General features: G+C 41.1%; 1 protein-coding gene across 2 annotated transcripts in view; it reads right to left on the reverse strand.

Moving 5' to 3' along the window:
- LOC111152600 (multiple C2 and transmembrane domain containing 2) overlaps window positions 1-12,889 on the reverse strand; it is a 180,962-nt gene that overhangs the window by 89,492 nt on the left and 78,581 nt on the right. For both annotated transcript variants that reach the window (XM_022511120.1, XM_022511119.1), the window contains exons 12-13: window positions 8,883-8,985; window positions 6,401-6,503 (exon numbers count right to left, since the gene is read on the reverse strand). In XM_022511120.1, the coding sequence (XP_022366828.1) occupies window positions 6,401-6,503; window positions 8,883-8,985 (206 nt within the window). The remainder of the gene's footprint in view (window positions 1-6,400; window positions 6,504-8,882; window positions 8,986-12,889) is intronic.

Genomic DNA, 12,889 nt, shown 5'->3' on the forward strand with positions numbered 1-12,889 from the left:
GAATCCACGCAGTATTCCTTCTCCCTTAGCCTGTCCATCCTAACCAAATCCATCCACCGTATATGCTACATATGGTTCATGGTAATTCCAGCATGTGAAAGGTCCCCTTTCCTAGTTTCCAGGCCCATGGACGAATTTGCCTCATTTTATCTTTTTTTCCTTTATTTCAAAGGACATATTGGAGCAGGATCAGGCAGGGAAGAGAGTTGAATGTTTATGTTTTAGCCATTTTAAAATTTTTAGGTGGCTATACATCCATAAATATTAAAGTAAAATATAAATATAATTTGTTTTAATGGCCAAAATTTCAGCACAAACTTTAAAAAAAAATATGATCGTGAAAATGTGTCCATTACAATATTCAAAACCTATCACAGGTGAAACGGGGCAAACACTTAATTGAAAATGCAAATGAAGATGTGTATGGACATTTATTTGGTACAAGCCATTATAGAAAATTTGTCCCATAAAACTAATTAAGTGAAGCTGTTCCTCTGCACGTGGATTCACAGAGGACGCGAAGGGCTGTGCGAAGCCTGTGCTTCTGATCAGGAACTCACCTGCCCTTGGCCTGGCTTGCGCAGGAGGTCTCAAACTTGAATCAAAAGGTAAGACCTCGGGGCACCTGGGTGGCTCAGGGGGTTAAAGCCTCTGCCTTCGGCTCAGGGCACGATCTCAGGGTTCTGGGATTGAGCCCCACATGGGGCTCTCTGCTCAGCAGGGAGCCTGCTTCCCTTCCTCTCTCTCTGCCTGCCTCTCTGCCTACTTGTGATCTCTATCTGTCAAATAAATAACTAAAATCTTAAAAAAAAAAAAAAGGTAGGACCTAAAAAAAAAAGTAGGACTTCCTTTTGATTCAAAGTCATCAAAAAAGACAACTTTTTCTTAGATATTAGGAAATCACAATCAATAGAGAGACGCTTTCCCTGTTTTACAGAAAGCTGATTTTCCAAGTCTTTCTATATGGGGCCATTCCATAATTTCTGAGATGATAAACATATGTCTGCCTAAAAAGAAACGTCCTGGAGGAGAAGAACCCAGATTGATTTCCAGGACAAAAAATTAGACTTCTTAACTGACAATAGATGTATTTAAATAAATCTAAGGGAATCGGATAATATTTCAGAGGTAGTGTCTATGTAAATATCTTAAAACACTAAAATATGTTTACTGTTTTCCAATGCACACTTATGTTACTGATTAGAAGATATCTGGAGTTATGTGGAAATGGGCAAAAATTAGAAGTCTTTAGATGATAATCCAGGCCAGATGTAATTTTCTATTGTTTTTAATCATGAGTGACAAGTTTTACATATCTATATAGTCCTTGTTTTTTAAAGATTTTATTTATTTGAGAGAGAGTAGAGAGAGAGAGACAGAAAGCACAAGCAGGAAGGGAGAGAGGAAGAAGCAGACTCCCCACTCAGCAGAGAGCCCAATGTTGGACTCGATCCTAGGACCCCAGGATCATGACCTGAGCCAAAACCAAGAGCCAGACCTATAACCAACTGAGCCACTGATGTGCCTATATATATATATATACATATATATATATATATAACGTTTTAACGTTTTAAACGTTTTATATATATATAACGTTTTAAAAACCCACTATTTTATTAAAAAACTTGGACAGAAATTAAATACATGGAAGAATGACCCAGTGGCCTGGATTCTTACAATGCTGTATTATTTGAGCATATGTAAATGCTTTGAACAATTCACTGCATTAACAGATATACTGATTTTACAACATGGATTTTAAATGAGCCAATCGTCAGCCAGCACATTCACCCTGCTTTAAAAGACACAGTGAATTCAGATCAGGCTTTTCATTTAACAGGCTGAAATGCACTTAGCACATTATCATTTTGAGACAGATTAAAAGTTAAAGTACATTCAATACTTTATACTTAGACATTTTGAAATGTAGTTTGCATTTTCTCTGAAAGTGTAAATCAAGTTTTAGTTTATGACTTGATTAAAGAAAATGTACTCTTGCAAAAAAGAAATTCATACTCTTCTCCAAGAAATACAATTTTTGTTTTTAAATAGAAAAGAAGGCATTATTGAATACTATTTCATATCCTATAAAGGCAACAGATAAGCACTGGCTATTCCATTTTTATAATTCTCCCTCATATGAAAAAAGCAGAGAAATCAGACCATCTCCTAAGAGGCATAAAACGTGAAATATAAGAGTTCTCTCTTTGACGCTTATTTCTGGAGTTTCAACCAATCCCTCCAGGAAAAGTCTCTCTCCCTCTGTAACTTGCTTCATACTAGAGCCAAAACTTTCTTCCTAGTAGACAGCTCTGAGATCTCCATCCCCAGGCTAAAAGCCTTCTGGTTCTCTTTGCTAATAGAATAAGCCCCAGCCTCCCTCAATCCTTCTTGAGCAGCCCTCCATCCTCCCTCTCCATTCTCCCTGCTCACCCTGAGCACCAGGCAACAAAAGCCCCTCTTTGCTTCCAGAAGGTGGCCTTTCTCTTACCCCCTGCTTCTCCACACCTCCTCTACCCTCTGCTTGGAATGGCCTTCTTTCTTTACCTCACCCACCAGTCATGATCAACACCAGGTCCCCTCTAGGCCAGCTCAAACTCCCCACTTCCTCAAGTCTTCCTAAAATTAAATCCGTTCCTCCTGCTCTATGTTTTCTTTTTCCTTTTATGTAACACTTGATATTTCTGATCTTGCATAAGCCCAGAGAACGAACTGGTGGATGCTACAGGGGAGGGAAGTGAGGGATGGGCAAGTGGATGGAGGGAGTGGGAGGTCATCGCTTCTGGTTACAGAGGAGTTAAGTCATGGGAATATAAGGTACAGCATAGGGATTATAGTCAATGGTACCGTAACCATGCCATCTGGTGACAGGTGGTAGCTACATGTGTTAGCACAACATAACACAGACTTGTTGCATCCCTGTATTGTCCACCCATATGATATTCTATGTCAACTGTACTTCAATTAAGAAAAAAAGCATTTCAGGTCTTCTGTATTCATTCCACAGGCATCACCCAAGATATGCAAGTCTTCAACTCTGTTTCCTACCTGTCCACACTTTATCGCATTGAGACCAGTGGTTGCGTGAAGAACATCTTGGTTCTTCCTTTCGGCCTCATTTCTACTGAACAGGGGCTCACCGTGGCAGGAAAGCATCCATTTAAGGAGCCCAGCTTGGACATGAAACTGCCTACTTCCAGACTCTACTACGTCCCAGCGCCAGGACCCTCGTGCACCTCAGCTCCCTCTTTTGTAAACAGCCATGATACTAAAGCATGCTGAATAAGGTTTTCGGAAAATTAATGATTTCACATATGATACATGCTTCACCTAGGGCTGGTTAGTGAAGCATGATGCAACAGATATTAAATAAAGACCAAAAAAAAAAAAAAAAAACCAGATCTAAATAAATGTGAAAACATACTCTGTAAATCACAAGTTGGAATTACTCGAAAACGGAATGATCGGTGATCTAATGAACAACTGAAAACCTGCCTCTTACGGATACTGAGGATTATGGTGTTTTTTCTATCATACTTATAACTGCATTTTAGGTAGAGGGGCCCCCCGAGCCCCTCATGAGAACGTGGCTCAGGCCACACTGCCTTTAGGCTTTATGTGGTAGAGAACGGTCAGAGCTGGATTTATTTCTCTGTGTGCCACAGCCCTTTCATGTTAGAAACAGAGAGCATAGACCAAATCAAGCACTCCCTGCCTTGACACTTTCCTGTGGCTCCCCATCAACGCTAAGAGCAAGCCAAAGTCCTTCAAACGTTCAGACTGGCAGCGTCTTACAGCTTTCCCATGACACTTCGTCCCTGTGTCCTTCCTTATTCCACATTTGTGATTGCCCCCCCCAACCCCTCCAGGAGACTCCATTCCATCCACACTGTCCACTCCAATATGTCTGGGACTAGACATTCAGGGTACTGCCTTAGAGCCTTGGAACGTGGAAGCAGTCCTGCCTGGAACCGTTTCCCCAGATAGCCACAGGGTTTTCTTTCTCACCTCCTTAAGTTCTCATTCAAATGCCCCTGGAGTGAGGTCCTTCCTGGCCAGCCCACGGAGAAGTGCACCCCTTCCCTGGACATAATCTTGGAGCTTTGCTTTCTATAGGGTACCTTTCACCATCTAACATGCTGTCTTGCTTTTTGTGGGTTTCTTTGTTTGTTTTGTATACTGACTACTACAACCCAAAGGTAAGTTCTGAGAGAAGATAACTTCACCGCTGTCACTGTTAGAGCTAAACTAAAACTAAACTAACTAAACTAAACCTAAAACAATGAGCAATGCCTGGCATAAAGCAGACACTCAATAAATACTCCTCAAACAAATGAATGTATAGATCTTGGGCACATTATCAGCAACCAGAATAAAGTTAAGGGGGTCAGGGGCTCTTTGCATTTAAATGAAAATTTTCATAGAATCATTCTACCCTGCATCTTGAAAGATAAAATGCAAAAACGGCACTAACTTGGGTCAGTGGTTCTCCACCAGGAGTGATTTTGCCCCTCCTTGGAACATTGGCAAGGTCTGCAGACATCTCTGACTGTCACTACAGTGATGGGTGGATGGGTCCTCCTGACATCTATTGGGTAGAAGTCAAGGATCTGCTAAACATCCCACAGAGCACAGGACAGCGCCCCACAACAGAGCATGATCCAACCAAAAATGTCAATCATGGTAAGGCTGAGAAACCCTACACCTGATTTAGCCAGAGGTAATTTCTTAGATCTAACTCAACAGCATTGAGACATTGTACATCATAAGGGAAGAAGGGAGGGAATAAGTGGGTTAATTTGTTGGTATTATAGAAAACTAATTACACAAAATTTTTACACATAAAACAGAGGGAGGTTTAAAATCACACCAAGGAGTGTTCACCCAGCAAGGAATAAAATATGTTACTACATATTTATCTATTAAAAACAAGAGGACAGGGGCACCTGGTGGCTCAGTTGGTTAAGCATCAGACTCATGATTTTGGTTCAGGTCATAACCTCGGGGGCCTCAGATCGATCCCCACATGGGGCTCCACACTCAGTAAGGAGTCTGCTTGAGATTCTCCTTTCTTTCTCCCTCTGTCCCCCACCACACACACACTCTTTCTTTCTCTCAAAAATAAATATTTTTTTAAAAATCAAGAGGAGAAATGTCTCTGTCCCATCTAAAAGAATTGAGGAAAAAAAGAAACTGAATTGTAAAGGCGGGTCTTCCCTTTAGACCTCTCTAAAATTGTATTCCATGCTCTTGTTACTGTATTAATTCAGGAATAACTGACAAAGTTGTAGCCAAAGAGAGAGAGAGAGAGAGATCCCAAATTATCATCTCCTCCTGGAGAGTCAGTGTAGTCTGCTGCTGATGGCTCTGAGTATTTGGCAGGAGCCAAACTGACAAGGGAAAAGCTGCTCCACCCCTTCTCTTAGAGGAACAGTCAGGATAAGAGAAATTGGGGAGAAATTAACCAGGCGATCAAAACCCATAGAGATACTGAGAGATGTAGTGCTTCTGGACTGTAAGCATCATGTGAGCTAGTCTAATCTCATGGTTAGAGCACAGACTCTCCTGCTACAAAAATGTACTAATAGCTTTGGAGAAATAAGTCTTTGGGAAGAAGTAAATAAAGCCTTGCTGACTGATAAGACCATGACATCTCTACAATGAAACATTAATTGTTGAGTGAAAAACTGAAATTCTCTCTTCTGGAAGAGTACATTTGGTACAAACATTAATGTCCCATTAATAGGTAAATTCAGATCCCAGCTTCCCTCCTTTGCCCATGTAAAGGTATCATGTGGTACTTTCTCATCTGACATCATAGGATATTATTTCATTCAGCTCTTAGCTTACTCTAGTATGTTATCTTTTAACTAGACTACTGAAATGGCACTCTTTTTCCAAGAGAAGCTCTCTGCTCTCTTCCAGAAAGCATTTTTTGAGGCTGAAAGCAAACCCTACTACTATAAAGACAAATAGAACTTTTGAGAGAATGGTCTTCAGTAGAGCTAGGAAAAACTTTGCAGTTACCAGGAATTAATCTTTGAAGAAATGGGTACTAAGGAGATAATAAAGGGACGTGTGTATGTTTTCATTAACAAATGGAAAATCAGTCATAGATCTATATTCCTTGAAACCAAACAGAAACCCCCACTAAAAATGAATTGAAAGACTAGTCAAAATGTTCTTGTTGGTTAAACCAATATTCAACTACATGATTGTTACTTTATATCTGAAACTACTGAAAAAACTGGAAAACGTTAAGGAATAAAATAGTTGTTTCTTGCTATAGCTAGGAGGATCTTTTCCCCAGATTGACAAATATAGAACAACTCTAGATCATAGAAACTTGTCAACTGTAAAATGACTTACGAACTGGGTATTAACTACAGTAACTTACGGACAGCAAGGGAATGGCAACTTTTCCAAGAAAATCAGGAGGTTTATCTCCATCTTCATCAAAGACTGTCACTTCCAAAACATCATGGATATCTTTAATAGGACTGAAACAAGAAATTTATCATGTATTATATACAAAAATACACAAGTGGAGTCTGTTCCATGAAGATCTGAAAACACGGTTTCACTAATTAAGCCTGTATGTCCTTAGAGTATAAAACTACCATTTAATTAAATTCCAAAAATTAAATCAAACTGAACTGTATTCCCAAACCTTCCATCATAGAAGATTCAGACATCCATATGAAAAAAAAAAAGTCAACTTTTTTTACTATGACATTTTCCATGTATACATGCACTCAAGGGTAGGACTATTAAAGAAACAGGAGGATAAAGAAAAAGAGACAGAATGAGGAGCTAAAAGGCCAGTGATTTCAAATAGGCAATAAGATTTTCTTTACATTAAATTAATGAAAAAAATAAATAAATTAATGAAGAATTCCCTTTGGGGAGGGGGAAAGAAGGTGATCAAAATCATTATTTGCTGAGATCCATAGAAAGCTTCCCATTGTTGAAAGACAAAATATTAAAACTCCCATGCATATTTAGAAACATTTTTTTATGTGGACCAGAAACCAAACATCACCTATAATGAGAAATGGAGCCATGGTCATCAGCTGTGTTTTGAGCAAACAAGAAACTCTTTCATATGGCAGTTTGCAAACCTGCTCAGAGGAGTTAATCCACTTCTCATAGATCCTTGGGAACTTTCTCTCATCAGTCTTTTAGTTTTCAGAGTACAGATCTTTCACCTCTTTGGTTTAGTTTGTTCCTAGGTATTTTATTATCTTGGTATAATTATAAATGAGATTGTTTTATTATTTTTTCTTTCTGCTGCTTCACTATTAGTGCATAGAAATGCAACAGATTTCTGTATAATGATTTTGTATCCCACAACCTTAACAAATTCTTTTATCAGTCCTAGTACCTTTTTATGGAGTCTTTAGAGTTTTCTATATTATGTCATCTGCAAATAATGAAAGCTTTACTTCTTCCTTACTAATTTGGATGCCTTTTATTTCTTTTTCTTGTCTGATTGCTGTGGCTAAGACTTCCAGTGCTATACTGAATAAAAGTGGTGAAAGTGCACATCCTTGTCTTTTTCCTGTCCTTGGGGGAAAAGCTCTCATTTTTTCCCACTGGCTATGATGCTAGCTGTGGGTTTTTCATATAAGGTCTTAATTATGTTGAAGTATACTCCCTCTATGAATGGATGTTATATTTTGTCAAATATCTTTTCTGCATCTATTGAAATGATCATATGTTTTTTATCCTCTTAGTGATGTGATGTATCACATTGCTTGGTTTGCAAATATTGAACCATACTTGTATCTTTGAGAATAAACCCCACTTCGTTGTGGTGAATGGTTTTTGTTGTTGTTGTTGTTGTTGTTGTTGTTGTTTTAATGTATTGTTGGATTCCATTCACTAATACCTTGTTGAGGATATCTGCATCAGAGGTACTGGCTTTATAGTTCTCTTTCTTTGTGGGGATCTGGGTTTGGTCTCAGGGTAATGCTGGCCTCAAAGAATGAATTTGGGAGTTTTCCCCCCCTTCCACTTTTTGGAAAAAAGTTTGAGAAGAATATGTATTAACTCTTTAAATGTTCAGTAGAATTTACCTGTGGAACCACATGGTATTGGACTTTTGTTTGTTGGGAGGTTTGTGATGACTGATTCAATTTCGATCCTTGGGAGCTTTTATTTGGAAATCATCAACTCCATTCAAAACATATTCATTCAGTTACAAGCACAGCATTTCTTCAGTGTTGTGAGGGCAGTGAACCACCATTTGACCCCAATCAACAGGTGCCTCCCCTTGATGGCCAGGTACCTCAGAGTCTAAAGCACGCTAGGAAATAGATCTAGCCTTCTAAATGCCTGAGTTTGAAAGACTGGACATGGCTTCTCTGTGGGGGAGCTGGTCTTCAGACAAGCTGGAATACAAAGACACTTTGGAACTCTTTGAGGAATCACAGATAATCTATATTTTCCAAAAGACTCTGCCATAATATAAGCCTTTAGATATTACAATAATGTTATAACATATAAACCTGAATTTAAGGCAGGTCTTCATTTGTAATTTTCTTTAACCCAGGAATGAATTAGTCTGGATAAATGGAAGTGTCCATCTACTCACAGATTAATTGAGCTACTGAAAGATCTACTTTACAAATGCCTCCTATAACCCTAACCCTTGCAGTTCCAAATGGCCTCTTCTATTATTAACACTATACTCTATAAAATGAAAGGATAAAAGGTTTTCAGAAGGAAAAAAAAAACAATAAAATTCATTCTTTGCACATAAAAATGGATAGAAAGTTCCACTTAAGAGCCCCAGTCTGCCCCACACATATCAAGGATAATTGATCTCTAAGTTAAAAACACTCCTTGATATTCTGGAGGCTTAAGAAAGCACTTACAAGGTAAAAACTTTGTTCCACTCGGGGTTGAGGTTTTTGTAGATGGTGTGTGTCTGAAGTCGGTCGTTGCCTAACTCCAACAGGCAAAAAGGATCACTCTTCCCTGGAAAGAGAACACAGGACATTGGTCAAGGCAAAGGCAGTTCCCTGATCAGAGACAAAGGAATCTCAGAAGTAGAAGAGGCCAAGTGAGTAAAATCCAGGCAGGTTTATACCAATAAAACTGTGCTTGCTGAAAGAGCAAAAGTGAGCATCTCTTTCCAGCAAGGCTTGTGAGGGAGTTCAGGAAACAGAGAGAACCTGTTAGTTCAGGAACTGTAGCATACTTAATGAACAGGGATGGATACACAACCCAGATGCAGCCTTGAGAGCCAGTGACCACAACAGGTTGCATAAAAGCAACTGTCAGTCTTGCACATGAGAAAGTTGAGTTTTGTGTTGTTTTAAGATTTATTTATTTATTTATTTGAGAGAGAGCATGAGAGGAGAGAGGTCAGCAGGAGGAGCAGACTTCCCACTGAGCCGGGAGCCCAATGCGGGACTTGATCCCGGGACTCCAGGATCATGACCTGGCAGCCCCCCAACCAACTGAGCCACCCAGGTGCCCCGAGTTTTGTGTTGTTTTAATATAGAAGCTCGCGTCCATTTCCTGCTTAAGTTCTCCTTGAGTCAATATAGGAAAGTACTCAGCTATGCAGGAAGCCTATGGTAACCCAGAGGCTTCAAGGTCCAGAGAGAAGAGAGGAAAACGATAAACACGGCTACTAAGGAGCTAAAACTGCCCTGTGGGGGGAGTGGCCACAAACACATATGATCTGATATATTCAAATACATTATGAGAATACAGATGATGCTACATTTTTGCTGCTCATAAACATGCAAAAGTAGAATTCCACAAAGTCCAACATTTTTATCTTAAAAAAAAAAAAAAGAGTCTTAACCCCGACTTCTCTCATCTCGCGTCTTCCTTTTCCACCCCACCTCATACATCCTCCAAAAGAAAAAATAAATAAATAATAGAGTTAGAAAATCCAAAATCCAAAGTGGGACCCAGAAAGTTATTGCAAAAAACAAACAAAACAATGCTCTCCCCTTTCATTGGGTTTGACAGTGGGATCCAGAATTGGAACTGTCAGGGACAGAATGGATGGCTCTATAATGTCCATATAACCGAACACATTGCCTGCCTCTGTGGCACAGGGACACTTTACGAAGCGGCGCATACTAAATTAATTGGGGGCATGAGGACAGATGTTCTGCCAACAAATGGCCAAGGAATCACAGGCCAGGGTCTAATGCCGAGAGTCCTTGGGCTTCTTGACCTACTGGCCTACCGTTCAGGTCATGGAACCTACATCTAATTAACTTAATATCCTGGAGCTCCGAGGTACAGCACATCAATAAACAGACTGACAGGTTCAAGAGACTCCATGAAGATTCTATGTCAAAAATAGAAAAAGAGGAAGAACAGATACATGACGAAGGGTATTAAACAGGAGATTCTGTTCAACGGAATAGTGTTCTAGACATGTAGATGCCTGGCTAAGCTTTTAAGCCAATGCTATGATCTCAGTGGCCAGTAGACAATGACCAAGTCATGGACATAAATGAATGAGTTGGGGTTGTCAGTTATAAACATGGGAATGGCCCCTGTCTCAATTTAGCGAAATAATATCAGAGAACTCTCAGAATCATGGCAAAGATTGGAAAATCAGGCTGGAAAATTACTAGAAACCCAAGAAGGGTTAAAAATACTCAGGCACAAGAACCTCCGTCACTCTCCCTCCCCAGGAAAAGTCTGGCTTCTGCTTCCCAGGAAAACTAGCCTCACAGGTCCTCGTGTTACTGGACCCTGGGTGTGGCTGCCTCTAAGGCGAATTATCCGCCCCTGCTTTTTTGCTGCCCTTGATGCAGAGGGAAAGACCTCCAAGAAGGATCTAACTGTTCCCGCCTCATCAAGCACCCAGGCCCTAAATGCCAGTGCTCAGAAAAGAAGGACTGGCTTTTCATCTTCTGTCCACACAAGGACGCTCTGACCTCTTCTCCAAAACATGCAACATGAACCTCCCCAAATTTACAAGGGGTTTAGATGCTGGGCAGCCACAGTCAAACCAACACAAAACCCATTCCTCGGCATCTCACAAAAAAGCCTTGCTTACTTAAGGCAAGTGAGCTTTACTCTGGGGAGTGTGTTTTGCAGGGCAAGGGGGTAGGCTCTGGGAGGGGAGGAGCTGCGGACAGAGGAGGGCAGATTTGCCTCTTTCAGAGTCAGGAGCATGGAGAGAACACGTGCTCCACTCTTCAGGTTTCACTCTTCTTCCTCTCAGGTAGAGGACGCCGGCTCCCCCGACCCGTGCTAAAGCAGCCACTTAACCATTTGTCAGACTGTTAGTAGGTGTCAGGGCTGCTCCTTCTGAAACCCCAACATGACATGCCATCAGCACTCCCTCCTGGGAAACCATCTGACACTTTTAATGAAAGCCCTGGGGTTCCTCCACAGCAGGGCCGAGCCGCGGCCGGTCCTGTGCATGCACAGGTGGGCTGGAGCTGTGGCCCCCTCCCTCCCAAGCCAGCATACTCTTAGCTGTCCCAGCTAATGAGGAACAGACTTCCTTCCAGAAACCGGGAACTTCAGTTATGCGTCTCCAAGGAACACACGGCACCAACTCTCTGAAGGTGATCCCATCAAAGCTCATTAAAATGCTGCATTTATTAATATTATAATATAAGCAGGCGGAGAGGAGGAAGGAGAAACAAAGACATTAAAAGATGTACAGAGTCACTTCTTTGCACTTTACGGATTGCTTTCTCTCCCTTAAAAGTTTCCAGATAAAAGGGGATTTTCTAGAATTTAAATAATGAATACATTCATTGGAGATAAAGATGACGTCCCGTCATAAATGAGATGTCCCAATGTTCTCCCAATGGTACTGAGCAAACAGCACCAGACAGACTGACATATACACACAGGGTCTGTGCTTTTTGTCTCTGGTCCCCAAAGTTCTCTAAGTGAAACAGTCAGATGACCTCCCATACCCCCGGGTGGCCTGCCACCTTGACACGGATACATCACTGGTGATTTCAGCTCACGGACCTGTTTAGCACTTTGCCCTCAATAGGCTATGCTACTTTTCAACACCACTTTATAATGTGTTTCTATTCCTTGGATGGCAAGTAGAGGTTTCTCACTGAAATAATTTTACTTTTATGTCAGTTTCAGAAATTGAATGGAAGTAATACACGTACTGCAGAGGTCCTACCACTCATCTGACAGATATTTTTTAAGCACACACTCTGCTCCTGGCACTGAACCAGGCTCTGATGGACACAGCCCACCAAGGCATGACTTCTAAAGGACTCTCATACCAATCTCTGCTTTTCAGCAAATGCCACCTTTCCAGTGAAGACCTTCCTTGTGCTCCCTGCCCAGAGACTGTGTTGCTGCCATTTCTGCTGTCCAACTGTGTGTTTTCCTTACACGTCTCATATTCCACATCTGCACATTCCTGTTCCATATTCAGTCCTGTATTTCATTTGAGGGTCTGACGCAGGCACACCCGAGGTGTACATACCCCTCCGTCCCCCAGGAGGGAGATGTGCCATGGTCAAGAGTGCCATGCCCCAGTGAGAGGGTCCAGCAGGCTCTTCGTGGCCAGCACTAGCTAGAGGGGCCCACCTGGCTCCTTCTGCTCTAAGCGGGTAACCATGAGTTAGGCAGTTTCTCATTCAGTCCTCACATCATCTCCAAGAGGTGAGGGATGCTCATGCCATTTTGCAGAAGAGGCACCTAAAGTTCAGAGAGATTCAATGTGGTTGGTCCAAGTCCGAGAAGATCTCATCGTGCAAATGAATCTTAAAGCAGATGTCACTGGGCTAGCAGAAATGGGTGGGTTAATCTTGAGGAGATAAGGACAGAGGAGAGCTTTAAATTAACAAGATAGACAGACATGCAGAGAGATACAGATACATAGTGGCAATCATGACATGTGAGATATGGATAAATAAAT

Source organism: Enhydra lutris, unplaced genomic scaffold, assembly GCF_002288905.1.
Source record: "Enhydra lutris kenyoni isolate GAN:26980312 unplaced genomic scaffold, ASM228890v2 scaffoldscaffold29, whole genome shotgun sequence".
Classification (NCBI taxonomy): Eukaryota; Metazoa; Chordata; class Mammalia; order Carnivora; family Mustelidae; genus Enhydra; species Enhydra lutris.